The sequence below is a fragment of the Hipposideros armiger genome, unplaced genomic scaffold (genome assembly GCF_001890085.2).
Source record: "Hipposideros armiger isolate ML-2016 unplaced genomic scaffold, ASM189008v1 scaffold_268, whole genome shotgun sequence".
Taxonomy (NCBI): domain Eukaryota; kingdom Metazoa; phylum Chordata; class Mammalia; order Chiroptera; family Hipposideridae; genus Hipposideros; species Hipposideros armiger.
Genome location: NW_017731618.1, coordinates 1,061,149 through 1,077,220, shown reverse-complemented (window position 1 = coordinate 1,077,220; position 16,072 = coordinate 1,061,149). Strand labels below are relative to the sequence as shown.

Genomic DNA, 16,072 nt, shown 5'->3' with positions numbered 1-16,072 from the left:
GGCGAGCGACTGCCTCACTTGGGAAGAGCGCAATGATAATACCAACATGGGCCAGTGAAGCGACATCCTCCACAACTAGACTGAAGAATGAAAGGACAGCAACTTGTCTGTTCCCCTTTCCCGATTTGCAGACGCTGTACCCCTCCCCCAATTCCCCAATAAAATCTTAAAAATAAGAAATAAAAAAAAAAATCCTACCTTTTGTAATCATAAGCCCCAATTAATGGTTTTAATGATGAATTTAAATCCAGGGGAAAAAAATGGAATACTTACTCTCTTATCCTAAAATGTAAAGTATTATTAAAGAAATGCTTTGAGCAATACTTTATTTTCAAGTATTTGAAAGATATTTGCTGCCTACTTTGAACTTGCCAAATTCAAAAGTTTGGCTGCAAACTAATTGGAATGCTAACTATATATCACCACCTAGTGGTAATGCAGGTCATAACGGTGGCCAATAAAGGAAAGGTATTTCCCAATATAGTGATTCAAACATATTTTAATAATTGAGAACACTGGAGTTAGTGCAGTAATTGCGGTGTGTTAACTTCTATAGAGCAGTGTTTGGTGAAACAATTCATGGTACAACTTCTCTTTTCAAATAGTTTTTTCAGTCTCCTTTGCAAAAGTAAAGTTTTTTATATCTAAATGTTATACAATTTGATACATTTATATTAAAATTTGATAATAAATTCTTATCAAGACTCTGAGATGTTCATTCTGTTTACTACAACAAGTGAGTTAGTATCTAGTAAACATTTTCTTTTCTGAAGGTCTCAGTGTTTACTGAGCTGCCAGTTCTGGTATTTAAAAAAATAATTTTTCTTAAATGTTTTTAAGTTTTTTAAAACTATTAGAGGTATGTGTTATGTGTATGATATTGAAGTAGAAAACAAAATGGCCCATGATTCTATCATCCAGATAATCCTACTGACATTGGGGAGAGAAAGTCAAGCAAGATATTATAAGAAAATTAAAATCAGTCTTTTACCACTGTGTCTTTCTAAGATAACCACTTTTCCACTGTGAGTTTAATGCCTATATTTGTAGAAGAAAAAAAACTCATGAGCCACATTTGCATATTTAACCAATTTAATTGAAATGCCTCCATTTGTTGAGATATAATATGGAAAAGTTTAACTTTGTTAGTAACTGTTAGCCATGGTTTTTCACACACCTTTTTCCTGCTAAGGAGTAAGTTCCCTTAAGGACACTGTCATAACTTTTTCTCAGCCTGTTTCATAACTGCTAAACCCTTTCAGTCACTAAAATAATCTCATTCTGATTATTAAAACATGTCTTCTTTATTTTAAATTATAAGTGTTCCTCTTTTCTCAGCACAGGCTTATGGAAGTGCTGGGGAGGGGACGATTATTTTCTGTTTCATAAGTTGCCTTCCTCTTGGAGCTCAGACTCTCTTCACTCTACCTATTGATGTGCAGCCTGGTGGTACCACTTGTTAGGTTTTTGTTTGCTCATTTTTGGCTTTTGTAGATATTGGTGGCCTCCAGGGATTAGAAGTAGGGGCTGTATACCCCTTCAGCTCTAACCTCACCACTGAATATGTTAAAATGAAAGCACAAGCCATTGACCAAATTCTGCCAACTGTACAAACATTGATTAGAACCATTCGTTGGGTCTGCTCTTACTAAAGGTAATCACCATGTTTCACATACACATACATACCAGTGGCTCCTACCCCATTCTTGTGGCTTAGAGAAAGCCAGGTTGTCCTTAGTCCCTTCTTAGATCTTATTCATCAAAGAGTAGTAGAGCCTGTACCATCTGCCAAACCTCCGACCCATCGTCACCACTTATTCCACCAATGAAAAGCCATTTTCTAGTATTCCTTACTATACTTATTAGCAAATCCTCTGGTGTAGATTTTGATAAAGTTATTTGAAAGCCAAGTACTTCTGTATGTTGGTTAGAATACTTCAAATATAACCAATCAGGGCTGGCTGAGTGACGCGTTGGTTAAGAGCTGGCTTGGGACGCCAGAGAACCCCGGTTCAGATCCCACATATGAGGGCCAGTGACACTGCCCTCTACAGCTAAGATGCTGAACAACAGCTCAACCTGGAGCTGGGCTGCCGTGAGTCACCAGCAAAAGCATAGGCTGCAGCCCCTGTGGCAGTGGGTTGCCATGGGCTACCGTGTGTAGCCAGCAGCCAGCGTGAGCGGCCAGCAGCCGCAGTGAGCGGCCGTCCAGAAGCTGGTGACTGATCTGCCTCACCCTGGAAGAGCGCAATGATGGTGCCAACTTGGGCCAGTGAAGCAACGTCCTCCACAACTAGACTGAAGAACAAAAGGACAGCAACTTGTCTGTTCCCCTTCCCCCAATTCCCTAGTGCTGTTCCCATCCCCCAATTCCCCAATAAAAAAAAAATCTTAAAAAAAAAAAAATATATATATATATATAAAACCAATCAGCCCAGAGGTGTGATTTTTGATACTTGAAATGTTAATTAACCATTCCTAGCGTTTAAAGTTAGATGAGATACATGCACAGGTATTGTTTATACTTAACTACTTTAAAAATAAATTTCCACAAAGACATCTTAAGAGAATTTTGTAATCAGAAGGGACGGTTCATTTTATAGATGAAAAATTTTAAGTACAGAGATAAAAAAGCAAGTTTAGTGAAGGTTTAATGTCACCAGCTGCCTGGTGACGAAGCCATTATTTGGTAGGACTAACATCCTTTCACAATTACTCTTTTCTAGAAACTCCCTGGCTCTTCCCTTATACTTTTTCAGTTTACTAATAATTATTTGGTCAAGTTTCACAAAAAAAGTTTTAATAAATGGTATAACATTAAATTTATAGGATAATTTAGGGATAACTGAGATGTGCTTTCAAAATTTCATGTGAGAAAAAAATGTCAAATGAGACATTTCCCTTACCTATCATATTTGCTGCTCACCCTGCCCCCAATAAAGAATAAATAAAGGGAAAAAAGGTTCATTCTCAGAGTTCAGACTAAAAATATTGTTGCTTTCCTGTGCTCATCTGCCTCCGTCCACTCCACCTACGTCCGGGTTCTTTGGTCCTCTGGACAGAAATCTGGAGCTTTGGTTACCCCACTCTGCCATGTTCTTCCCACAATGGTGCCTGCATCTGGGGCCACATGATGGGAGAGCTAGAAAGAGAAGTGAAGCAATAGGGGCCCACTGTACCTTCCTGGGACCACAGCTTCTCTGATCTATGAAGAAAGGTCTCTCCCTCAGGTTTCGGTTCCTGTGGGCGCCTGTTGACTTCACTTCTGCCGCCGCCACGCCATTGCTGTGGCCTGGTGCATGAGAGAACAGAGAATAGAAAAAGGAAAATAAAGAAAAACGAGGTGCTTTACCTAGTCTCTCTGATATTAGGAGTTCTCGTTCCCATCCTTTCTTACGACAGAACTAAAGGGCTTCATCTGCGGCTCTCTCTCAGCCCCTTAGTACCCACTTCACTTAACAGGTTTCGAGCTATAGAGTTCTGGCCAGGGGAATATCAGAGGGGGAAATATGGTCAACTCACCACTGGTTGCTACTGTTTACTTCTCAGTCCTCAAATAACTGCTTCGTGCATTCTCTCCAAGTTTAGAGTTGTGTTTAGAGGGAGATGCGGGGTGGAGTGTGCTTACTCCATCTTACCTGGAACCGGAACCCAACATAACCTTTTTTGAGAAGCTGAACTGAGTCTATATCAATTGGGAACTAATAAATTATAATACACCCATTCAACAGAATACTGAACAACTACGATAAAGAATGAGACCACTCTGTAGGTGCTGATGTGTAAGGGTTGTCAAGATGTTAAATAGCAAGCCACAGACCATTTGGGGAGACACATTTATAAATATGTGTATTTATGCTTATAAGTGCATAAAATAATTCTAGGAATATACAAGAAATTGGTAACCATGGTTCTTTTGAAAAGAAGGACTAGAAGCTGGGAGACTGGGGAGACGGGACCCTGACTGTTACCCTTGTGCCATTTGCATGTATTACCGATTGTGACAGGTCAGGCTGCTCTACAGACTTCAGGTGGGCCTGCTGACACAGTAAGAAATAAACCAAGGGAAGAGATAACGGGTGCAGTGAGCATTTCATTTTATGGAAATAGATTGCCCTTCCTTTGAACATTCACTTAGTCCTTTCACCAGGTGAAATGCCGTGATAGCCAGTAGTTCTTAGCTTCTCTGACCCAGCTGCTAGTCTTAGGGCGTGCCTCCATGGGGAACTAGGGAGGCAGGCCCCAGGTAGCCTTAGCCACACCCATGTATTCTTTCATTCTTTGAGTGTCTTGTTGGACAGTTCCATTGTGAACTGAAGAAATTTAATTGAGGGTTAATCTTTGAACCCTGACTACCCTTTGTGCTCTGTCCCAGCCCATTTAATATTTAATATATTGGGTTGTCGGAAAAGGCATGATGTATTTTTTCTGGTTTTTCGTTGCAAAAATGCGTCATGACTTTTCCGACAACCCAATATAATAACATATAGTAATTTTAATTATAATATATTAAAATTTAAAAAATAATATATGATTTCATTTTAATATATAATATATAAGTTGTGTGTGTGTGGTTTTTAAATGCTCCATTTTTAAGTATATACAAACACCCAATCCCTTTAAAGTTATCTTAGGCATGTATTTTTTGTTTCAGGCTAATTCACCTAAATAAGATTGATCCCCATGCTCCAAATGAAATGCTGTATGGACGAGTGGGCTACATCTATGCTCTCCTCTTTGTGAATAAGAACTTTGGAGTGGAAAAAATTCCTTACAGCCATATTCAGCAGGTACCACGTTTATGTGCTTTTTGTAGTCTTTTTAGGACCTCACTTCCTCTCTGCCTCAACTGTTGGTTTTATTTCTCCAGTTAGCACATCCCAAGTAGCTGGAAGGTGTATCTTGACCTCTGAAGGTCAGGCATGACCAGAGAACCAACAGCTTCATGCTGAGTGCTGTTGGAGACACTGTAGAGAGTGACTCAGTAAGTGGTCCAGGCTGCTCCGTTGGAAAGGTAGAGGCCCTTTCAAAGAAGATGAGGGCCAGATTATACCTTCCAGGTGCAGGTGTCTCCTGCGGTGCCGGAAGGACTTGATGCTTTCCGTTGACAAGTGAATTCTTGTAAACTCTAGAGAAAAGAGTTCAAGATACTTTGTAGATAGAATATAGTCACACCTGCTTCTCTGAGTGCAGAATTAAACTGTACCCTTCGATGCCTAAGACGGTGTCTGATTTCCACATTCCCCAGGATCTCGCAGCAAAAAGTTTCTCACCTCAGTCAGGACGGTTTTCACTCTGATTCTCTCCTTATTTTGGTTATTTTGATAGATTTGTGAAACAGTCTTAACATCTGGAGAAAACCTAGCTAGAAAGAGAAACTTCACAGCAAAGACTCCACTGATGTATGAATGGTACGAGGAGTATTATGTGGGGGCTGCTCATGGCCTGGCAGGAATTTACTACTTCCTGATGCAGGTAAGAGGCGATGACGGTGAGGCTTCAGAGTGTGCTTCCTGACTGGACTGTCAGGTCAGAAGACAGGTGCCCCGGCTCTGTTTTTTCATCCCGTTGACCACTGCATCACTTCCCTTGTAATTACCTGGCCTAGACAAACAAGGTAATGTTTGCCAAGGCGCATTTTCAAGGATATAAATATACAAGGCACTGTGCTTCGAGATGATTTTTGATTTGTAGGTGACCGTACGTGCCTACCTAGGTCCACTTGTCCAGACTAAAGTGTTTTGACCTGTTCTTCTGTATAAAGTACCTTCTGCACTTGTCATCTCTTTCAGCAAATGCCTTGAATTAAGAAAATTACTCCACATTATAAGGTACAGCCAGTGAAACAAATTCCAGGTATACGAGCAAAATCAATAGAAAACAAATGAGCATATGTTGCCTAAGGCTCACTTAGAAAGCAAAGCTAAGGAGCCTTTCCAATGGATTTTGTGTAACCTACCCGAAAAATAGCTGAATAGGCCATGCTCAACAGTTCTTAAGATCTAATACCATTGGGGGACATCAGCCAAAGTCGAATGGACTGAGGACAAATAGAATTTACTGAAGCCAGCATAATCAGAAAGGAGGTCAGAAGAGCACTTCTCCTAGGGGCATCATTTCTGGGTCTTATTTAGCTCTCTTTATGGAGAAATTGGCACTTGCGAATAAGAAGAATTCATGGCAAAAGAAAATTGATTTTTAATGGTAGCACAGTATCCCCCTCACCTTCCCCAAGTACAATGTGGCATAAAGAAAAGCGTTTCATTAATGTGTTCAACATGAGCGCTTGGATGTGCGTCCTACTCGCTGGTTGAATAGCTGGCTGTAATAATGCAAAATCAATGTCAGATCTGCCCTCTCCCCATAACTAAACAATGACAGCGATGCTGAAAAACTCAAGGTTATTATTGCTTTTGAATACAGAGTCGCACTTTGAGGGTCAGTGGCAGTAAGAGCCCAACTGTTGTATTCATTCTGCACTTCTCAATTAAGAGTTTTATACTTAGACGTTTCAATAATTTAGACTTAAATTCCTTGATTTTTTTCTGGCATATCCCCTCCTTGGCTCTCTATTTCCAGAAGTAAATGTAGATTCTTAAAAGTTTTCAGGAAAGGAGAGTTCGTGCCTTCTGAAGCTTCGAGGTGAGTTAGAGTCCTACATGTCAGTGACTGGACAAACACATGACCTTTCACTGAAGCAGATAATCAGGAGGCATCTTACCTTTGCGTCTTTTCGTTCTCTGTAGTAAGAAATCCGGAAACCCAACTACTCAGTTTCCATTAGCAGATTATCTATTTTAAATGATTTAATTTTTAATCCTGAAAGTCCATTCCAGGAGGTACCTATGTATCAGTATAAAACAACCTTTTTTGGCCATCTTGGATAATTCCTGAAAGTTTGAGGAGAATCCATCCATTCCATGCTAGCATTTTAAACTGAGTTTGAACAATATTCTCTGGCTAAAGTAAAATCTGTACGTGCCCTAAAGAGCATAGCATACGTTCAGTGTCTGCAAGAGCCTTCCCGTCAGAATCGCCTCGTTCCCTGCCACCTCAGCCTCCTGCCGGGGCTTCACACTACTGCTGCCTCTCATGCCCACAAGCCCACCCCAGACCTGACAAAAACAGCACTTTGAATTTGTTGTTGAAAGAAGTGAGCAGTGCTTTGAATTAAGAACAGGACCCAAAGGAGAAACTAAAAATTATATCAAAAATGGAGGCTCATATGCCTTATGTCAGTGTGCTCTACAAATCTGTACATTCCTGGATCAAAATCACCCTGCATAAGTGTCAGTCCCAAATCCTCTTCCAAAAGGCTGGATCTAGAGGCATGCCACAGTTTGGGGTCTGGATCCCAGGTCTCCTAACTTGTTCGCATCCCCTGGCATCCCCTTCCATTGGAAACATCACCTACCACTTCTCCAACTGTAACAATGAAAATTGGTTTTTGTCGGGTTTTTTTGAAAGTTGTGAAAGTTGTGCTTGGTTTGTCTAATGCATCTCTTTGTGGCCTTTAATGTATGTTAAGGTATTAAGACCTTCGATAACTTCTCTTACTCTCACCTTCTCAAGCATTGACTTAGGAAAACTATATGTATGTAGATAACAAATATTGAAAAATAATACGTGCATATGGTTCCAAGAGTTAACTGGTAGCCTAATTTTAGTCTAGTAAGTGAAAAAAAAAATGGATTGGAATCTACTTCTTCATTTTTTTCAGTTCCTTTTGGTCATGTTTTCTCTCTGATTTAAAACTCATTCCTGAGACTTAGGAAGATCTATCTCTTTGCTTCAGCAGAACTAATAATTCCCTTTCTCATTTTTAGCCCAGCCTTCACGTGAGCCATGCAAAGTTACACAGTTTGGTCAAGCCCAGTGTAGACTATGTCTGCCAGCTGAAATTCCCTTCCGGCAATTACCCTCCTTGCGTGGGCGATACTCGAGATCTGCTAGTCCATTGGTGCCACGGCTCCCCTGGTGTAATCTACATGCTCATCCAAGCGTATAAGGTGCTGTGTGGGTTTTCTTGTTTTATAAATAAATTGGAAACCATGCCATTAAATTCTATAATTTAAAATTAGTTTTATACATAATCTTCAAAGGAGCAATAGATAAGTCACTTGTTGGACCTAAGATCAGTTTTGCTAAATGGATTATAACTCATTCTCACAGTATCCATCTGTATCAGAGCAGACATGATTTCACAGAGCAGAAGACTGCTTCACTGACAAGCAAGTAGCCAGCATTATAGCATCAGTGGCAGAGCCATGATGAGTATCCCAGGAGCTCAATTAAAAATAGAAAGAATTGGCCTCATGCACTGCTGGTGGGAATATAAAATGGTGCAGCTGCCAGAGAAAAGAGTTTGGCAGTTCCCCCCAAAATTAAAGCAGAATTAACACATGATCCAGCAATTCCACTCCTACGTATTTACCCAAAATAACTAAAATCAAGGATTCAGATACATGTACACCAGTGTTCCACGGCAGCATTATTCACAACAGCCAAAAGGTGGAAGCAGTCCAAGTGTCCATCAACCGATGAATGGATAGACAAAATGTGGTGTATACATACATTGGAAGAGTATCAGCCATACTGATGAATGAACTCCTGATCCATACTAACATGTATGATCTATGAAACTGTTACATGTGAAATAAGCCAGCTACAAAAGAACAAATACTATATGATTCCGCTTATATGATGTGATGGTTAATATGAGGCAAATTCATACAGGAAGAAAGTAGAATAGAAGTTACCAGATGCTGGTGCTGGGGGAAGGGGGTGCAGATTTGACAATGGATACAGAGTTTCAGTTTGGGATGATCAAAAAGTTTGGAAATAGATAGCGGTGATAGTTGTACAGCATTGTGAATTTAATTAATGTCACTGAATTGTACACTTTAAATGACTAAAATGTTAACTTTTATATTATGTATATTTTACTAAAATAAAAAAATAAATAAAATAAATAAAGTAAAAAATATATAAAATAAAATTTAAAAAAATGCCAGATCACTTCTAGAAAGCCCGCTATGGTAGAGTCATAATCAAAGAAGAAAAGTTTTTTATTTGAGGGTGTAAAAAAAAAAAAAATAGAAGTTAACCAACATATCTATGTCTATTAGTGCCAAATCTACAAATTACAAATCTATGGACTGTAATAGGCACTGGCATCTCATAGTCTAAGCAAGCATTTAGTATATCAGACTTCACGTTGAGAAAGTTGGGTATAATGGAAAAACTTTTAGAACTGCCTCATTCTACTTTTAAGGACACTTAGTTTGCAGTGAGATATTTAAAATGTCTACTCAGAACATTTCTCAAGTCTCTGATCAAGATATAGAAGGCCACAAAAGATTGTCAAGGTGTATCTCTATTTTTCTGACAAAGTATAGTGTTTTATAACCAAATCAGCCTTTATAATCAATTTTATAAACAGTTTCTTTTCCGGCATGTAAAGAAACTTTCTTATTGTGAAGGGCATCATTGTTACCGAGGAAGATAGCATGTGTTCTTTGAAAAGTGACGAATGATAACAGCAAGTTGCAAGAAGAATAATGCTGCTTCACCAGTAACTGCTTCACCCACATACACATGACACTTAGACCATGCAGACAAGGTCATGACCAGTTATTTAGAAAGAAAAAAAAAAAAGCTAGTGAAGTTTTGTAATTTGTCCCTACCGATGTAACTGGGGACAGTTGGCTCTGAATCTGCCTGGTTCTGAGTCCCTTAACCCTTTCTTGCCAAGTCACCTCCCTCTCTTCTCCCGTCAGGAAGGAATGTCAGTAGAATTTTCTTTTATATCCTTTATAATAAGACTATGCCCCTCGCCTCTGCAGGTGTTCAGAGAGGAGCAGTATCTCAGTGATGCCTATCAGTGTGCTGATGTGATCTGGCAGTACGGCTTGCTGAAGAAGGGGTACGGGCTGTGCCATGGCACCGCAGGAAATGCCTACGCCTTCCTGACGCTGTACAACCTCACGCAGGATATGAAGCACCTGTACCGGGCCTGTAAGGTAGGAGTCAGAACTGCCGAAAAGAAAGCACCTTCTCCCAGGAGACTATAGAAAGGTCTCTAGTTAATCTGATTTAATTATTGGGCTGTCGGAAAAGTTGTGACGCATTTTTTCTGTTTTTCGTTGCAAAAATGTGTCATGACTTTTCCAGCAACCCAATAGTTTCTTTTTCAAACCAGAGATCTCCAGAAAAAAAAATACCATTATTTAAGAAAAACTTCAAAAGCCATTCAGTTGAACTATTTTTTTTTTAAAAAGGACATAATGCTCCCCAACAGGTAGACAATAAGGACATAATATACCCAACAGGGGACAAGAAGGATGTAGGGTGGTTTTATTCCTTCCTTCCTTCTGTGCTAACCTTGGAGATATGTGGCTCAGAAGCCCATTAAATTCCCCCCATGTTTTGTACTCTTTCAGGCCATCCGTTTCTCTGCATTAGCGCCTTTTCTCAGCCTCAAAGATAGTTTTTGACTTTTCAGAGTAATTCTTAGGGACAATCTCTGTCAACTTTTGGGGCTCTTTGGAAGAAATCACTACAGTAATTTAATTTGGTCTCATTTTCAGTTTGCTGAATGGTGCTTAGATTACGGAGAACACGGATGCAGAACACCAGACACCCCATTCTCCCTCTTTGAAGGTATTTTTCACACATTACTTGTTTACCTTATAATAGCAGCACCTACTTCTCTGCTTGATAATTAATGTATTTGATTTTAAGTTTCATTAACAAATTTTATAGTAATTTCTTAAACTACTTATTTATTTCCTAATACAACCACTCAATATTAAAAATCAGTCAGGGGCCGGCCGAGTGGCTCAGTTGGTTAAGAGCTCACTCAAGAGTGCAAGCTCTGAGCAACAGGGTCACCAGTTGGATTCCCAACCCAAGCTGAGCTGCCGCTGAGCTGTCAACAGGTGGCAGGATGGCTCAGCTAAAACAATTAGTTAATTAATTAATTAAAAATAAAAATCAGTCAGCACACAGAATGCCACAGTCTGAATGCCAATAGTCATAAAGGTGACGACCATTTGTGGAGCTAGGCACGTGCTGGGCATTTTCTGTGCGCTGTCTCAGCCAAAACACAGATGGATCCTCATGTCACAGATTGAGAAGACTGAGGCCCGGGCAGCTGAGTGGCCCATGGCACGCACATATGGGAAATGGCAGGGCTGTGCCTTGAACCCGGCTGGCTCCACTCTCCCTCCTGTCTTTCACCTGAACACCTCACTAGTGATCCCCTCTAATATTGAACTGCGGGAAATACAGATATAGACATGTCATTTAAATCATTGCCATTAATATCATAACGTTGATGCTCCCACAGAAAGCCACTCTAGAAAATAGAGTCATTCGGTGCAATAACTTCAATAACTTTCATCTCTTTCTCTTCCTTCAGGAATGGCTGGAACAATATATTTCCTGGCTGACCTCCTAGTGCCCTCGAAAGCCAGGTTCCCTGCATTTGAACTGTAAAAGCAAAGCCTGCCTCTTGCAACTCACTGCATGACCCTTTCTGTATATCAAACCTGCACTAAGTGCTATCATTGCTTTTCAAGGAGAGTCAAACTATGTACTTGAGTTAGTTGATTTTTTTTTTCAGAATTTGTCTTTAGTTCAGGTCTTTTCTTTATCATTTACTTTTATTTTAAAATATCCAAGGGAATGTTTTAACTTCAGTTTCTTCCTAAAGGGAGGCTGGGCGATATGTACTGTATTTTGAGGGTATGTGTATATATAGTTCAGAACTTGGAGGAAATCTTAACTCTAAGCTTATAAATATAACAGTCTGTTACTTACTCTTCTAAAAATGTATCAAAGAAACTAAATGTAGATAAACGAAGATAAATATATGGTATTGTAGGACATCGCCCTTCACCTCTGCTCTTTTGTATTTTTTCTCCGATAGGACAATTTTATGAGTTTGCTTTTCTCTAAGTGGTTGATTATGAAAGGGGACAAAAGTATAACTGTATGCTTCCAGGACAAAAACTGCAAGAGTTGCAAACTGGGTTAGGGACGTAAATAGCATTTTTCAAATGCACGATGCTTATTTAAACCAGAGATAAACATACTTTCAAATTTTCCTCTTTTTGTTAGTAAAGCATCCAGGCTCTAGCCAACATTTTAATCAAAAACTTCTAAAATGCAATGCCATTGTGAAAATTCTGATTTGAAGGTTAGTTGAAGATAAGCTAACAATAATAGTTTACGTTTTCTCTAAAATAAGCTAGTGTGTTTTGGAACTATTTATTTCAATTTGCTTGTTCTCTTGAACTGGTAGGAGTTCAGGAAACCAGTGCTCAGTGTAACTATGTTGAGAACTAGGGTTAGAGTCCACGCTGCCTGACTGGCCCTCTCAACTTTGACTGATTTTGTAATGACTGTGCTTCCTGCTGACTGATGCAAGCCATATTTTCCTTTCTATCAATCTGCCTGGACAGTGGTCTTTTCACTAAATAGCACGGCACTCTACCTCCCTTTAAAAGGAGGGAGGGTTGATTTTATATATACAGTATATATCAATTAACTTGAACAAAAACACTAAGCTTTTGATAGAAACCCAGTAACGCTTGGAACAAATGGACCCTGCCTCTTTGCATGTGTTAGGTTCAGCATTCATCAGTTTCTGAGCCCCCAGAATCCGGGATTTACACAGTAGACGTTGAATCCCTGTGCTTCACGTTCTGTACAAATGTTTTGACTCTGCAGCTCACACTCCGCCTCCTTCCATCAATGCCTTTCACAGGCTTGTTTTGTCTTTTCTGTCTTTTCACTGATTTTAGAACATTTTGCAGCTTAAAAAAACAGGGTCTAAGAATTTTAAATGTGCCTATTTCATGGGTCTCTCAGTCACAAAATATGCTGTTTCTATTGCAACTTGGAACCAAATGCTCACTGAGTGTATGTTGGTTCCTGGGAGTAGCAGTCCCCTATTGTTTTCCACGGAGCACCACAATCGCTAATTCTATGGGAAAGTGACCGTTTAGCAGCGGTTCTCAACCTGTGGGTCGCGACCCCTTTGGGGGTCGAATGACCCTTTCACAGGGGTCGCCTAAGACCATCGGAAAACAAAAAGATATTTACATTACGATTCATAACAGTAGCAAAATTACAGTTATAGAGTAGCAACGAAAAGAATTTTGTGGTTGGAGGTCACCACAACATGAGGAACTGTATTAAAGGGTCACGGCATTAGGAAGGTTGAGAACCGCTGGTTTAAAGGCTACCAACAATAGGATCTAACAAAACAGCTCACTGCTCAAATCCTAGGATTAACTTGTTCCTCTGTGACCTGTGCTAGTTGCAGACAACCTTGTACCTCTCCCGAGTCCTGAAGTGCTGCTGATAAGCCGTGTATAAGCTCTGCCCTTCTCGTGAACGTTCCAGAGCCAGGGTGTCAGCTTTCTGAGGACAGCTCATTTGCCTTCGGCTAGGTCCAACTGAAACAATAAAGCCCATTTGGTTTAGTGAAATGTCTTAACTATACCGTGCCTGTACTTTTAGCGACTATAGTTCCTAACTAAGGGGAAAAGAGCAAACAAAACCCATTTTCTTTTAGCCAGAGGACATCTGATCACAGTGCGTCTCCCAACACATCTGGATTAATTTAACCCCAGGAAGGCTTCAAGGCAGGAAGAAGAACATATTGAACAAGGTTCTTATTAATATTTGGATTATAATTTGGCTTTTGTCATCCATTAACAAACTCATCAATTCAAACACAATTGACATTCCATTTTGTCTTTGGATTTAGGACTTATTAAACTGACAGGATTTTATATTTGTACCATTGTTTGGGTTTATTTTTATGCTAAGGAAGCTAAGAAAGTTTGATAGAATTTGAAGCTTAGGCAAAGGCTGTAAACCAAGACCAGTGCCCTAACACCCATGGTAGAAACTGAAAGAAACTTTTACACAAGCTTTCTTAGTTTTAAAAGGAAGAGGTATCATTTCAGTTCTATTTCTGTTATATCATTTTCTTCTTATATATTTTTCTTTTTGGTAGCAAAGCCCTCCCAAAAGTTACCTCCCAGAAAACTCAGTAGTTGCTCTCATCTCCGTGCAAAGACTATGGAGTAAAACCTGCACAGCTAGTTGTACGGTGTGCATTTATCCTGTCGTGTGTTTCTGTTCCTGTAGTTATGAAAAAAGGCAGCAGTTAACTTTTCATCATGGAAGAAATACGAACATTATCGTAACTGTTTTCATCCGTCTCACTGGGCTTTGGTCTCACCAGAGTTGTCAGTCTTTAATCCTTTGAGTCATTTGGCTCCTTTTTCGAAAATCTTTGATGTCAATTCCAATTATTCGACATCAAGAGCCTTCGTGGTAGGTGGAGTGTTAGGTGAACGTGGATCCAAGGCCATTTCCTCTCCTTGTTACCACCTCCCTGTGTAACCGAGTTGAGAGATCCTCTGCTCCTGTGTCCTCAGGTTAATCTGTGTCTGGTCTTAGGATGCCTTGCCTCCTGCTAGCTGATTTTAAAAGGAAAGGCTGGGATCGTATGTCTAAATGTGACATATGTTTCTTTTGCTACTAGTACTCATTTAGACATCTACTTTAGACATCTACTTCTTTGGCTACTAGTACTCATCTACAGTCCTTTATTACTCATACTGAATTCTGATTCCACTTCTGCTTCCCCTAAATAGGTCAGAGCACCCCACTTCTGTACTGCTAAGCTGTAGAACTGTTTCTCTCCTATAAGGATAAAACAAAGTGTTTGGGATATTCAGGGAACCCGCTCCAGTGTTATATTGCCATTTATTGGGAAGGGCTGGGATCATATGTATATCTGTGTTCTGTAAAGGATTTGACTTGCTGGTTTTCAATAAAATTTATTAGCACTATACATGGCCATGTGCTTTTTGTTTGCTTTGGTTTAAACTTAAGAAATATTGGCCTTCAATGGTAAAGGATGGCTTTTTCTCTATACACACTCCCTAGAGTTTGCTCCTGACGTTTTCTTCATTGTTGGATCAAACAAAACTTGTGGTACTTTGTGAAAATAGAGATGTATTAGAGGAAAATATTTTAAAAGCTGATCATTATAGAAATAGGAGGAATCTACCAGGCTTCAAGCAGAGCAGTATATTATACATAGAATCCACCCTGTGATTAATAACTAAAAGCCTAATTCCAGAAATCGGTTTCCCCACTGGCCAATCCTGAGTGGAACTTTGAGTAGAGGAGGGAATTAAATGAGGCATAATTATAAAATGTATGTGCAGAGGTTGGACAGAAGTTCTGCTGAATCACCTGGCCAGGCTCTGTGCCACTCATTTTGATGACATAGCTGTGTAGCATCACTTAGGACAGCAAAGACCTGCCCAATTATAAAATACTTGTTTTCATCCCTGAATTAGATTTTGTCCTCTAGTGCATCATATGATTAAAATACCCTTCATACCCCTAGTCTGTTGTCTGAATGGCTCATGATACTAAGGATAAATGCACATTTTTATTTTGCTCCTTTCACTGAATGAAGGTGGAGGTGGTGGTATTACATCTTTAGATGTGGGCAGGGAGGCACGGAGAGGACCCTGCTTCTCAGAGGCCACCCAGACTCTAAGCGATGCCTGGAGTCTTCCCACTCGCTCCCCACGAGCTTCCATTCCAGCCAGTAAGGTCAGCTAGCCCTGGCCTCTGGCTTACCACCCCCTGGCTCGTCTTCCTACTGGGAGAAAAATAATGACAGGCACATTAAATCGCACCACAGTTGTAATTTCGTGAACAAACAAAACTTGAAGAAGTCATTTGTCTCCTGTGACTTACCCATATAGTGTGATTTATTTTTTCCTGACTTTTGCATTAGAAAAGACCTTTTCCTCTCTTCTTCTCATACTCTGTGAATAGAATAATAATTTTTGTGTCATTTCTGTTTCCCTAGATAGTTCCCACTGTGGCGTCTGTGTCATTAAAAGTTTCATGTATTCTCTACTCTTATAACCGGCATTGAAACAGAGGAAAGCTTAACAGTCAGTCCCCTGATAATTTGCTTTCTCATTCTGTTTCTTATGCAGACTCACCCTCTTCCTTCTAAAGC

The 16,072-nt window shown here is 39.9% G+C and overlaps 1 protein-coding gene across 2 annotated transcripts in view; it reads left to right on the top strand.

Moving 5' to 3' along the window:
* The window catches only part of LANCL1 (LanC like glutathione S-transferase 1), a 42,179-nt gene extending 29,428 nt beyond the window's left edge, over positions 1-12,751 (top strand). For both annotated transcript variants that reach the window (XM_019656909.1, XM_019656908.1), the window contains exons 5-10: positions 4,655-4,790; positions 5,329-5,475; positions 7,827-8,009; positions 9,846-10,022; positions 10,590-10,662; positions 11,423-12,751. In XM_019656909.1, coding sequence (XP_019512454.1) covers positions 4,655-4,790; positions 5,329-5,475; positions 7,827-8,009; positions 9,846-10,022; positions 10,590-10,662; positions 11,423-11,499 — 793 coding nt within the window. In that variant the 3' untranslated portion in view covers positions 11,500-12,751. The remainder of the gene's footprint in view (positions 1-4,654; positions 4,791-5,328; positions 5,476-7,826; positions 8,010-9,845; positions 10,023-10,589; positions 10,663-11,422) is intronic.
* Positions 12,752-16,072: the final 3,321 nt, after the last annotated feature.